General features: G+C 39.2%; 1 protein-coding gene across 2 annotated transcripts in view; it reads right to left on the reverse strand.

The window, feature by feature from the left end:
* The window catches only part of LOC124546690 (cystathionine beta-synthase), a 167003-nt gene that overhangs the window by 61571 nt on the left and 92434 nt on the right, over window positions 1–12998 (reverse strand). For both annotated transcript variants that reach the window (XM_047125056.1, XM_047125057.1), the window contains exons 3-4: window positions 11795–11901; window positions 7219–7353 (exon numbers count right to left, since the gene is read on the reverse strand). In XM_047125056.1, the coding sequence (XP_046981012.1) occupies window positions 7219–7353; window positions 11795–11901 (242 nt within the window). The remainder of the gene's footprint in view (window positions 1–7218; window positions 7354–11794; window positions 11902–12998) is intronic.

Raw genomic sequence — 12998 nt, forward strand, 5'->3', positions numbered from 1 at the left:
CTACACATCTTGTTGAACAACATGAATTAAATAAATCTGGTGCATAATGGAGACGACAGAGTATTAATTGTAAGTTACTGAGAAGTCTATCAATAAATGGTAATAATGACACCCCACTAGAAGAAAAGTAAATCACTTTTCAAACAGACCATATGCTAATCATATTTATACAATTGGGAAACTAATAAAATCTGTTATGTAAACACCTCTTAGCCATAGAAATCTACCACTTCAAAAGTAAATTTTCATTAATAATACTACTTAAGTCTGAGAATGCAAATGTAATTTCTTGTGAAGAATATTCCATCATATCTCTGTTCTTTTTTGTTATATTCCACATCTGCATTTACATACCTACTCCGCAAGCCATGTTACAGTGTATAACAGTAAATGAATTAAAGTGCTGGAATGGTAATTCTGTATTGAGGCATTACTGCCTCTGAGGTGAAGTTTTCACTTCTCAAGGGGATTGTGGAACTAAATTGGGTGGTGGTGGTAGGAGGGCAGTGGAGGGTGGCATAGCAGTGAAAAGGGAGCTTTGGTATAGGCATTCTGTGTTTTCATTAGTCATGTTCATAGCTATTAACAGACAAAAATTAACATGAATTTAATTTCGTAGGTGTATGTACGGTAATGCAATACACCTGACACTAACACAAGGTGTACAGTGACAACGGTAAGTAGCGGTTGAAAGAAACAGATCGCAGATGTCAGGCAGTTAGCTTGGACAACGGTCAACATAAACTCATTCAGACATTAGTCAATTGGTGTCCGCATCATAAAGTTGTTCTTGATTGAAAATGTCAGTTTACGAGCCTAATTCTAGTCATTTGTGGGAGATGTTACTGTTTGGTTTCAATATGAAAAAAACAGCAGCTGAGTCTCATCGAATGCTCTCAAGTATATATGGTAAGGACGCTATTAGTGAAAGCACATATTGTGAGTGGTTTCAACATTTCAAGAACAGTGATTTTAATGTTGTAGACTGGCATAGTGGTGGAAGACAGAATGTTTTCGAAGATAGAGAAGCCGGCTGCTGTAGCTGAGCGGTTCTAGGAGCTTCAGTACGGAAACACACTGCTGCTGTGGTCACAGGTTCGAATCCTGCCTTGGGCATGGATGTGTGTGATGTCCTTAGCTTAGTTAGGTTTAAGTAGCTCTAAGTCTAGGGGACTGATGAAATTAGATGTTGTCCCATAGTGCTTAGAGCCATTTGAACAATTTTTTTGAAGATGCAGAGATGGAGACACTGCTGAGTGAAGACTCGGTCAAACTCAAGACGAATTGGCATGATTAGGGGGAGTGACACAGCAAGCCATTCCAAAATGTTTCAAGGCTATGGGCATGATTCAGAAAGAAGGAACTTGGGCCTTGTGTGAGCTGAAATCAAGAGACGTTGAATGGTGTCTGTGAACAGCTGCTTCAGAAGCAACAACGGAAGGGATTTCTGCATCGCATTGTGACTGGGGATGAAAAATGGGTTCATTATGATAACCCTAAATTCAAAAAATCATGGGGATATACCGGCAATGCTTCCACATCAATGGCCAAACCAAATATTCATGGCTCCAAGTTCATGCTCTGCATTTGGTGGGACCACCTCGGCATCATGTACTATGAGCTGTTAAAACCTAGTGAAACACTCACAGGTGCTTGTTATCGAACACAATTAATGCGTTTGAGCGGAGCATTACAAGACAAACAGCCGCAGTACAGCGAGAGGCATGATAAAGTGATTTTGCAGCATGACAACGCTCAACCCCACGTTGCAACAGAGATCAAAACATACTTGGAAACATTAAAATGGGAAGTCCTACCCCACACGCCATATTCTCCAGACATTTCACCCTCTGACTATCACCTGTTTATATCAATGGTGCATGGCCTGGCTGACCAACAGTTCCGATCTCATGAAGAAGTCACAAATTGGATCAATTTGTGGATCGCTTCAAAAGATTAACAATTTTTTCGACACAGGATTCGTACACTGCCTGAAAGATGGGAGAAAGTAGTGGCCAGTGATGGAAAATACTTTGAATGATACATGTGTAACCAATTTGTTTCATTAAAGCCTCAAATGTTGGGGAAAAAAGGTGGAGCCAAAGTTGTACACCTTGTAACATTGATTAAAGTGATATTTCTATTGCCAGCTGGTTTAAAAATGAGACCAATATAGCTTTTAAGATGTACAAGTACTAAATGCTTTTTATTTTTCTAACATTTATTTCATGTTGGTCAATAGCCAAGTGTCAGTCTTTCAATTGAATGCCACTTCGATGAGTTGCCCGTCCTTAATATACTCCAGTTGTTCAACCAGAAAAATGGAAGCTACAGTTTAGCATGGAATCTAAACCATGTATTATTACTGGCAACTCTTCACATGATTGAGAGTTGAAGGCCAGTTTAAAGGTAGACTGAAAATTCCCATGATCTGGCCGGAATTGGATCCTGCAACCTCTCAGTTTGTAAGCATACACTTTACTGCTACACCAGCAGGCCCAATTTTCTAACAGTTAATACTTCATCTTCCACAAGCTGCTGTAACATCAGCAAGTGTTCTGTCTAGGATGTTGTATGAGTGCACAAAGTGGAGTAGCTGGGACTAAGACAAAGCTGTAACAAAGAAGTCATGAAAACCAATTTAACAGTGTCCATTTCTTTAGCAGCAGCAAATCCCCAGTACTTGCACTACTGAGGCAGCATGTGTATTGTGGTATGTTGGGCCCATATTTGGTGGAGTCCAGTGAAAATATTTGACATCCCATTAGCGGTATAACCAACACACTTTGAAGCATATTTTCTCATAGTGGCTAAGAAATAAAAGTGTCATACATATTCAAACACGACTTAAAATATGGATTCAAATGGACAACTTCCTTTGTGTTCACTTGTGAAAAATCATTTTCAAGTGAAGCTGCAGAACATTCTAGAGGAAGTGGTCACTGAGGAAAACTGCCGTCTAACAAAGTGAGTCAGTTTATTTCATTTTTCCATGCTTTAAAATCTAAGTTTGAAAAAGGCAAGATTGTAGCAAATTATGTGAATAATCTACTCTCAGCACTGACAAAGGCACCCTTACTTCCATGAAACTTCATTATTAATAGCGGAATGAAGCGATTCACTTACCAACACTTATATTACCCACAGTTAAAAGCATTGTCAATAATATGCTGGTGCCTGATGCATATCCCATAATTTATATCAATTTCTTTGAGTAATGAAACTGTTTTGAGAACAATGGCATTTGATTGGTAGTAAAGACTTTTTAAAAACAGAATTTGCAATAAAAATTTATGTATGAATAGCTACTGACACAAAGCATTGCTGTCAAGGAATTGTCAAGTAATGGTAACACTGTCATTTGTCAGAAATTTGACCACTAAGTTGAAAGAGATTTTCCTAAGGAAGAATATGGAAGTTTTTTTCAAAGGGAAAAGAAATATTCCACTACCAAACAAACTGCATGAACAACTGATGGAGCTGCATCCATGAGGGGTTGATAAATTGGATTTTTAGTCTGTTTAAAATCTGCTATACTTGAAATTATTATAACAATATCATAAAAAAGATAGTTCCTACTCACCATATAGCAGTCACAGATAGGCACAACAAGAAGACTGTAACAAAATAAGCTTTTGGCCAACAAGGCCTTTGCCAAAAATAGACGAACCACACACACACACACACACACACACACACACACGCTTCGGCTACCACAGACTATGGTCACGTGCGTGCGTGTGTGTGTGTGTGTGTGTGTGTGTGTTCCATTTGCATGAGTGTGGGTGTGTGTCTGTCAGCTATTTTTGACAAAGGCCTTGTTGGCCAAAAGCTTATTTTGTGACAGTCTTTTTGTTGTGTCTATCTGCGACTCAACATCTTCGCTATACGGTGAGTAGCAACTATCCTCTTCATAAATTGTTACATTCCATCCTGGATTTCCAATTGTATGATTATGTCAAAGGGTAGATTGTTAAGATTGTTACGACCTAGCACATAGGAATTAGTATCTCAGAAATGTGGAGTTCAGAGGTTTGTCCCATCTTAAAGCAGAATAGACAAAGTTCTGTGACAGATCTGATGACAGGGTACAATCCTGGTATACACACAAGTGTTTCAGAGTACACCATGCAATACAAATTGTGGAATATGAGAATCCACAGCAGATGGGCCATGTGTGTTCTCCCACTGATCCAACAACATCATCAATTATGATTACAGTGAGTATGGGATCACTGAGATTGGGTCATCGATCAATGGAAAATCGTTTCCTGGTCGGAAGAATCCTGATCCTTGCTACCTGTATACACAGTCATCCAGTGAATAGCTGCTCGAAATAGGCACCATGCCAGGAACACATAATGACTGAGTTAAAAACATGAGTTTCATTCAGGAAAACGGTGGAACTGTGATCTCCCTCACTATTTTCTACACATATGTTGCCCATGTTACATTTCTGCCACTCCCTTCCTCCTACATCAATTCTCTCACTGCTGTTTCAGTTCAACTCCTTCTCACATACATATTCCAAGATATACTTCCACTAATGTTACATTAAGAGTCTCTTATGTGAGATTATCTGTTGCAGCCTCAGGTGTTGCAAATGACTGTGGACCTGAAAAATTCACATTTGTGGTAAACATGAATATAGATGTGATTCTTGAGTTTCTCCCGGCATATTTGATAATCAAAATAACCACAGGTGTACTGCCGGTCTACAGTGTCCAATGGGCACAATATTACGGCGATCATACATGTTGCTATCATCAGGTGAACTGACGGACTGAGCTCCTGCGAAAGTGCCGGCATGGAGATCCATACGCTATGGCTGCTCGGAGGGAACTGGGTTCGGTCGCAGCGGTGGCCAATTTAAATACCCTCCACCTGCGGCGCGCTCCCTCTGCTGTCCGCGCCACGGTCACGCGGTGGAACAGATTGCGACGGCATCTGAGATGACGTCAGAGTGATGGCTCTGTCCACCATGGTCGTCACAACTATACGTTTGCTCGATTTACTCTTGATTAACCCAATTGCTGGTTCCCAAGCCTTTCTAAGATTATAGCCACAGTCACGGTTTGTGAGGTCGTCATTGGTGCAAATTTCTATGGTCTCTCTAACAACGCTGTCCCAGTATCTCGACGTCTGTACCAGAATCCTCGTGCGTTCATACTCCATAGCATGATTCTCCGATAAACAATGTTCAGCGACTGCCGACTTGCTCGGATACATCAGTCAAGTGTGCCTCTGGTGTTCACGGCATCGATCCTCGACGGTATGTATTGTCTGATCAATATACGACTTGCCACATTGACACGGAATCTGGTACATGCCGGCCTTCCTCAAACCGAGGTGATCTTTGACACTCCCCACCAGTGCACAAGTTTTATTTGGAGGACAAAACACAGTTCCGACCCAGTGTTTCTTCAAAATGCAGGTGATTTTCCCTGAGACTGCACCTGTATATGGAATGAACGCATTGCCTACCTCCTCCCTCGTGATTTCATCCATCTCCACAGGTTGTGCTGTAGTGGTTGGGCGGAGAGCACGTAGAATCTGCCACTCTGAGTACCCATTTTTTCGAAATACAGTTCTCAGATGTTCCAATTCCTGGAGTAGACTCTCTGCATCAGAAATAGTGCGCGCCCTATGTACTAGAGTTTTAAGTACCCCATTCCTCTGTGAAGGGTGGTGGCAGCTGTCTGCGTGCAAACACAGGTCAGTGTGCGTTGTCTTCCGATACACCCCATGACCTAGGGTGCCGTCAGCCCTTCTCTTGACCAAGACGTCAAGGAAAGGTAATTGACCCTCCGTTTCAGTCTCCATAGTGAATTTGATGTTGGGGTGTATGGAGTTTAGATGTGTAAGGAAGTCAAGGAGTTTATCCATACCATGTGGCCAGATGATGAACGTGTCGTCCACGTAACGGAAAGAGCAAGTAGGTTTCCATTCGGATGACGACAGGGCTTCCTCCTCGAAGTTATCCACGTACAAATTCACTACCACCGGTGACAGTGGGCTACCCGTGGCGAATCCCTCTGTTTGTTCGTAGTATTCTCCATTAAACGCCTTGACAGCTTCAGGTTGGATGACTCAGATATCATGGTGAGTTTTGACGTCGTTTCCTTGTTTACAAGGGTAACCCTGTGAGAGTCACTAGAATTGATTAGTCATAAGTTAGACGAGAAGACCACTGAACTTTTTAGGCATGTCTTGACTTCCACGTATTTTCTTTTTAATGGAGAAAAGTTCTTGTTTATTTATGTTCACGATGACCAGCGATGTTACAATCTCCACACTACAATGACCATGTTGAGAGCCTGCCTGTAAATTTCAATTATTTCTTGATTCTACTACTCCTTTAGAGTACCTTGTCAGTTCTATCTGTAGTATTATCACATATGTATTACACACACATGAGAGGGTTCTGCAATATACTAATCAGGGCTTACATGCTACAGATTTGAAATCAGTGTTCTGCAGATTTTGTAAGAAAAGAAAGATAATGTCGAGAAACACCTAAAATCAGAGGCATTCTGCTCACCAGTGCTAAAATAATGTTACTTCTCAACAGAAACATTTACTGAAACACAACTGCAGAAAAAAAGCTTTTGAAGTTTCTGCAGAAGTAAATATTCTACTCAAAAAGCTCTAGTTATATAGAATAAGTACTATACTATTTTATTATTATTTTATCTATGATTACTGCTTTTTCAATTTTTAGTTTTTTATTATTTTTCTTTCTTTGTAATCAATTTTGAGTTCATGAATATAGTGAGCTAAAGTTTTAAATTTGCACATCAAATTATTTACAAAAATAGATGCTTGTTTTGTCAAAAACAAATACTATTTTCACCATACATAGATGCTAATTTTGCTACAAACAGATGACACATTTTCAGGTTCCTACAAATGACATTCAAAATATGAAGCTATTCGTTAAGAAAGGAAGACTAAGGATTAATGTTGCACCAATAACAATGTCATTTATGACAGAACTCAAGTTCACAGTGGACAATGATTAGACAAGAAATTGGCCATGGGCTTTTGAAAAAAAAATATCCTGGCACTCACTTAAATTGACTCAGGGAAACCATGGAAAGTTTAAATCTGAATAGCTGGATGGGGTCTTGAATCCTGTTCCTGGAATGTTTACTACTCTTTCACTTCTCTCATTTTAAATAACAGAGATCATAATTACAAAGAAATAATAAAAATTACCAGTGTTTCCTGATGTTGGTTCAATAAGAACATCTCCTGGCTTGAGAATTCCCTTTTTTTCAGCATCTTCTATCATTCTGTAAGCTATTCTGTCCTTTACACTTCCTCCAGGGTTAAAAAATTCACATTTAACCACTGTAAAAAAAGAATATATATTGAAAGGCTCACACAAAAACTTTAATTTTTTTTAAATCTAAGGCAAGTAATGTAGCTATCAAAAACACACAAATTTAGATAGTAAAAATAGTTATATATGACCTCCTTTAGTAAGAGAAGGTTAATCAATATTCCTGTAGTTTCCTCTAAAGCATAAAGTTATCTACTATCATATGTCATATTTTGTTTTCTTAAGCACTCTTACCTACACTAAAGCATCACAGAGTTCTTTACGCTATTTTTTAGTGTTATAAACTACAATCCAGCATGTTAACATCATGACAAATAACACTGGTTTTGATATCTTATTTCACCTAACAGTGCTTAAAGTTTCCATACCTCATGTTGTAGAGATCTCTTGTTCATCTCATTTTTACAGTTGGTTAAAACACTTATGATTTCTCGTAACAAATAGTCTTCAAAGGCAATATTTGTTTTTTTTTTTTTCTTTGGTGTCTTTCAGCTGTTTTCTCTGAGTCTCACTTTGAGCCTGAACAGTCAGCCCTAACAAATTAATGTTTTTGATTGGCTGTAAGGAACGTTTCCCTTTTGACACCTTACAAACAAACCTGGAGATTTATGAGCCATACTGCCCACAATTCCTCCCAATTTGAATAACAGTAGACAATTTGTCTCAGAGAAAAACAGATATTATCTCTTCAGAGAAAGTAGTATTGGTGCACCATAGGATTCTGTCCTCAGCATTTTTTTTTCCATTATGGCGGTCAGTGATCTGTCCTGTTACATATCTGAGTCTGTCATCTATTATACTGATGATACAACCATGCTTACACTGATGATACAACATCTCGTAACATCTCTGGCCTTGAAGAAATAATAATCACTTGACTGCATTGGGTTGGTTTCCAGCCAATAAGTTGATTTGCAACACGAAAAAGTCAACTGTTTCTATCAGGTTTGACTGGATTTTAGAAATTCCTAAAGAATTAATTCTTAACTGAAAAGAACATACTATGCAGTCATGCAAAAAAATCTCAGAGATTGTTTATCACATGTGGAAAATTTGAGGTGTGGTTTGTAACAATTATCTCTCCAAAACATTTTTCAGACTCTTCCATTCACGTATTTCATGCGGTTTACTCATATGGGGACATTCTTCTCGCATCATCAGCATTATTATAATATAAAGAAAAGTGCTGTAAGTAGGGTGTCTAAGATTGGTTATATGGAACACAGCCCTTGTTCTGAGTATTAACAGTTTTCAACCGGTATATTTAATTTTGTTCTTAAACTAGAAATTCAGTCAAAGTGAATGCTCTCAGAATGTTTACTGCATCACCTCTCATCTCTCCACTCAGTCAAGGCCATTGAAAACTTTTAAAATAAAATTATATAATTGGCTGTCAGCCAATTAATTTTTCAATTTAACTGAACTGAACGTGTAAAACTAGCTGTACTCTTTGCCTATGACAAAGCATGTTTGTGATCAGTGGCAAAAAAAGAACCTCAACTCTTAACCAGACTCTGCACTGGAGAAAGTGCATCATATCAGAATTTTTCACTCACATTTCTATTTCATTCTTGAACTGAGTATAGAAAATGGTTGTCTGCAAGTCAAAATCTCTATTCATATTTCTGTAACCCTTGTATGACCACTTCTGAGCATCTTCATAACACTTTTCATCTTTTCCAGATATAAGACTGAACAACTAATAAAATTAGTACACACAGACATGCACTAGCTTTACAGGTTGTGAAAGAATGAAGGGAAGGAAGAAAAAAAATGTTGCTTGTGCAGAATCAAAAAATGAAATGAAGGTGGAACAGGCAACTGACAGCAGATGGTTTAAATAATTATAATGTTCTCTGTTTGACAAAGCAATCAAATGCAATAAATGCCTCTGATGCATGACAATCACTACAAACAGTATAAAATATGCACTGAAGAAAATATGGACTCTTTACAATGGCAATGAAAGGGGCAGCAGAAGCAACCCCTCCTGCCTGCATTATTATTAAATAATTGCTCACAGTTATATACTATAGTGAAGGCAGCAGAGGATCAAGTAGGTAAAAAGACAAGGTATAGTAGAAATCCCTGGGTAACAGAAGAGATTTTGAATTTAATTGATGAAAGGAGAAAATATAAAAATGCAGTAAATGAAGCAGGTGCACAGGAATACAAATGTCTCAAAAATGAGAGTGGCAGGAAGTGCAAAATGGCTAAACAGGGAATGCTAGAGGACAAATGTAAGGATGTGGAGGCATATATCACGAGGAGTGAGATAGATACAACCTACAGGAAAATATAAGGAGAAAAGTGAACTACCTGTATGAATATCAAGGGCTCATGTGGAAAACCAGTTCTAAGCAAAGAAGGGAAAGCGGAAAGGTGGAAGGAGTATACAGAGGGTCTATACAAGGGTGATGTATTTGAGGGTAATATAATGAAATGGAAGAGGATGTAGATGAAGATGAAATGGGAGATATGATACTGCGTGAAGAATTTGACAGAACACTGAAAGATCTAAGTCGAAACAAGGCCCTGGCCGAAGACAACATTCCATTAGAACTACTGATAGCCTTGGGAGAGCCAACCATGACAAAACTCTACCATCTGGTGAGCAAGATGTATGAGACAGGCGAAGTACTCTCAAACTTCAAGGAGAATATAATAATTCCAATCCCAAAGAAAGCAAGTGTTGACAGGTGTGAAAATTACCAAACTATCAGTTTAATAAGTCATGGCTGCAAATACAGACACGAATTCTGTACAGATGAATGGAAAAATTGGCAGAAGCAGACCTCGGGGAAGATCAGTTTGCATTCAGTCGGAATGTTGAAACACGTGATGCAATACTGACCCTACCACTTATCTTAGAAGATAGATTAAGGAAAGGCAAACCTACATTTCTAGCATTTGTAGACATAGAGAAAGCATTTGATAATCTTGGCTGGAGCAGCCTCTTTCAGATTCTGAAGGTGGCAGGGGTAAAACACAGGGAGCGAAAGGCTATTTACAATTTGTACAGAAACCAGATGGCAGTTATAAGAGTCGAGGGACACGAAATGGAAGCAGTGGTTGGGAAGGGAGTGAGACAGGGTTGTAGCCTCTCCCCAATGTTATTCAATTTGTATATTGAGCAAGCAGTACAGGAAACAAAAGAAAAATTCAGAGTAGAAATTAAAATCCACGGAGAAGAAATAAAAACTTTGAGGTTTTCCGATGACATTGTAATTCTGTCAGAGACAGCAAAATATCTGGAAGAGCAGCTGAACAGAATGGACAGTGTCTTGAAAGAAAGATATAAGGTGAACATCAACAAAAACAAAACAAGGATAGTGAAATATAGTCGCATTAAATCAGTTGATGGTGAGGGAATTAGATTAGGAAATGAGACACTTAAAGCAGTAGATGAGTTTTGCTATTTGGGGAGCAAAATAACCGATTACTGTCAAAGTAGGAGAGGATATAAAATGTAGACTGCCACTGGCAAGGAAAGCTTTATTCAAGAAGAGAAATTTGTCAACACCGAGTATAGATTTAAGTTGGGTTGGGTTGTTTGGGCAAGGAGACCAGACAGCGAGGTCATCGGTCTCATCGAATTAGGGAAGAACGGGGAAGGAAGTCGGCTGTGCCCTTTGAAAGGAACCATCCTGGCATTTGCCTGGAGCTATTTAGGGAAATCATGGAAAACCTAAATCAGGATGGCCGGACGCGGGATTGAACCGTCGTCCTCCCGAATGCGAGTCCAGTGTCTTACCAATGCGCCACCTCGCTCGGTCTATAGATTTAAGTGTCAGGAAATCCTTTCTGAAAGTATTTGTATGGAGCGTAGCCATGTGTGGAAGTGAAACATGGACGATAAATACAAGAAGACAATAGATGGTTTCGAAATGTGGTGCTACAGAAGAATGCTGAAGATTAGATGGGTGGATCACGTAACTAATGAGAAGGTACTGAATAGAACTGAGGAGAAGAGTAATTTGGCGCACAACTTGACTAGAAGAAGGCATCATAGGATCACCAATTTAGTATTGGAAGGAAGCGTGGAGGGTAAAAATCGCAAAGGGAGACCAAGGGATGAATACACTAAGCAGATTCAGAAGGATGTAGGTTGCAGTAGTTACTCAGAGATGAAGACCCTTGCACAGGATAGAGTAGGAAGGAGGGCTGCATCAAACCAGTCTCTGGACTGAAGACCACAACAACAACAACATATACTTCTCCTTCCCTGTTTTCCTTTTACTCATTCACTTCATTGTCCCAGTTTCATTTTTTGTACTTAATATATACATAACACACCATATAGCAGAAGACAAATGTTTTGCACCACTCACATTATTAACAGTTAAAATTCAATCTGGAATGATTATTAATCTAAAAATTTATGATTCTGTCTACTATTTTACTTATAAAAGAAAACTTAATCTCTACTTCTCTTCAAGTCAGACTTACACATTTCACATTTGATGCCACGAGACTTTGGAATGTTATTCAGACGGATCATTGGTGTGTTTCCAATTACATGGAGAACATTTGGCATAATCTTCTTTGGAGGTGTTCTAGATAAACAAATACACACACCAGTTTTATAGGCATAAAGAAGATAAATAAATGCAGTAGATAGGATCATGTAGTCCTAAAATTAAAATGTAGGTTTTAACTAAAAGTAATATCTTGAAACATAGTAAGCTACTATTGATGTAAGCATATATGCCACAAAATGTACAAAATGGAAAACAGCAAACACATATTTCTAGTCAAGAAATTCCAGTTTATCATCTACAAGGAAGTGTTGCCATATGACACAGAAAACTATTTAATAAATGATAGTATTACATTGTAGAGGGGGGGGGGGGAATGAAAGCCACTCAGGGGAAATAAATTTAGCAGCTTGAACATTATTACATCTTGGGGAGGAAATACTCCTCTTTGAGTAATATGTGCTCTGTTCACCAACTGTAACAATTTAAAATGTATGCTGGACAATGACGCATCATGGCATGCCTAGCAGGCAGAATCAGAACTTTTCTGGCTGTTCTTCAGCCCCTCTCTAATGAGCTCATCATCTTCCTCTGCTTCTTCCTTCTTCTCCAGATGCTGGTCCATCGTGCTGCAGAAATTGCACCTCATGGTGGAAGTTACAGCTATGAATCCATGGTTAAATGAGTCTTCTCACAGTAGTACAGTAAAAGGAGCTAGACTGGTGCCCTTGTAAGTGAGACAATTTACATTGTTGCACTATCACTATTAGCTTCACTAACCACAGCTTCTTGTCCCTCAATGTCAGCCACAGTTTCTTCCTTTGGTGCATGGTCTAGTTAAGCAGTGAGATAGCAGCCCATAGAAGAGTGGTACATTCTTCAATCCTAAGGCCTCCTAGACTTCAGTATCAGCTTCCTCATTTTCCTTTACTCAGATGTGTTCTGATTTGCTGAGTGCAAAATTTACACTGCACGGGAAGTCGCAATGTGTCACTGGTGCAGTCAGGTTGGAGCTGTGAGGTCTGCGTCGACATGCCTCGCCGACCATTGCCGGCACGCATCACTTTAGTCGGGCCACAGTCTTGGTGGATCGTCAGTCGTTTGTCCTACCGGACAACGCGTTTTGGCTCACCGATCGTTCATGAGTTAGCTGTGTGTGTGTGCGCATCGACTCC

This window comes from Schistocerca americana, chromosome 1 (assembly GCF_021461395.2).
Source record: "Schistocerca americana isolate TAMUIC-IGC-003095 chromosome 1, iqSchAmer2.1, whole genome shotgun sequence".
Classification (NCBI taxonomy): domain Eukaryota; kingdom Metazoa; phylum Arthropoda; class Insecta; order Orthoptera; family Acrididae; genus Schistocerca; species Schistocerca americana.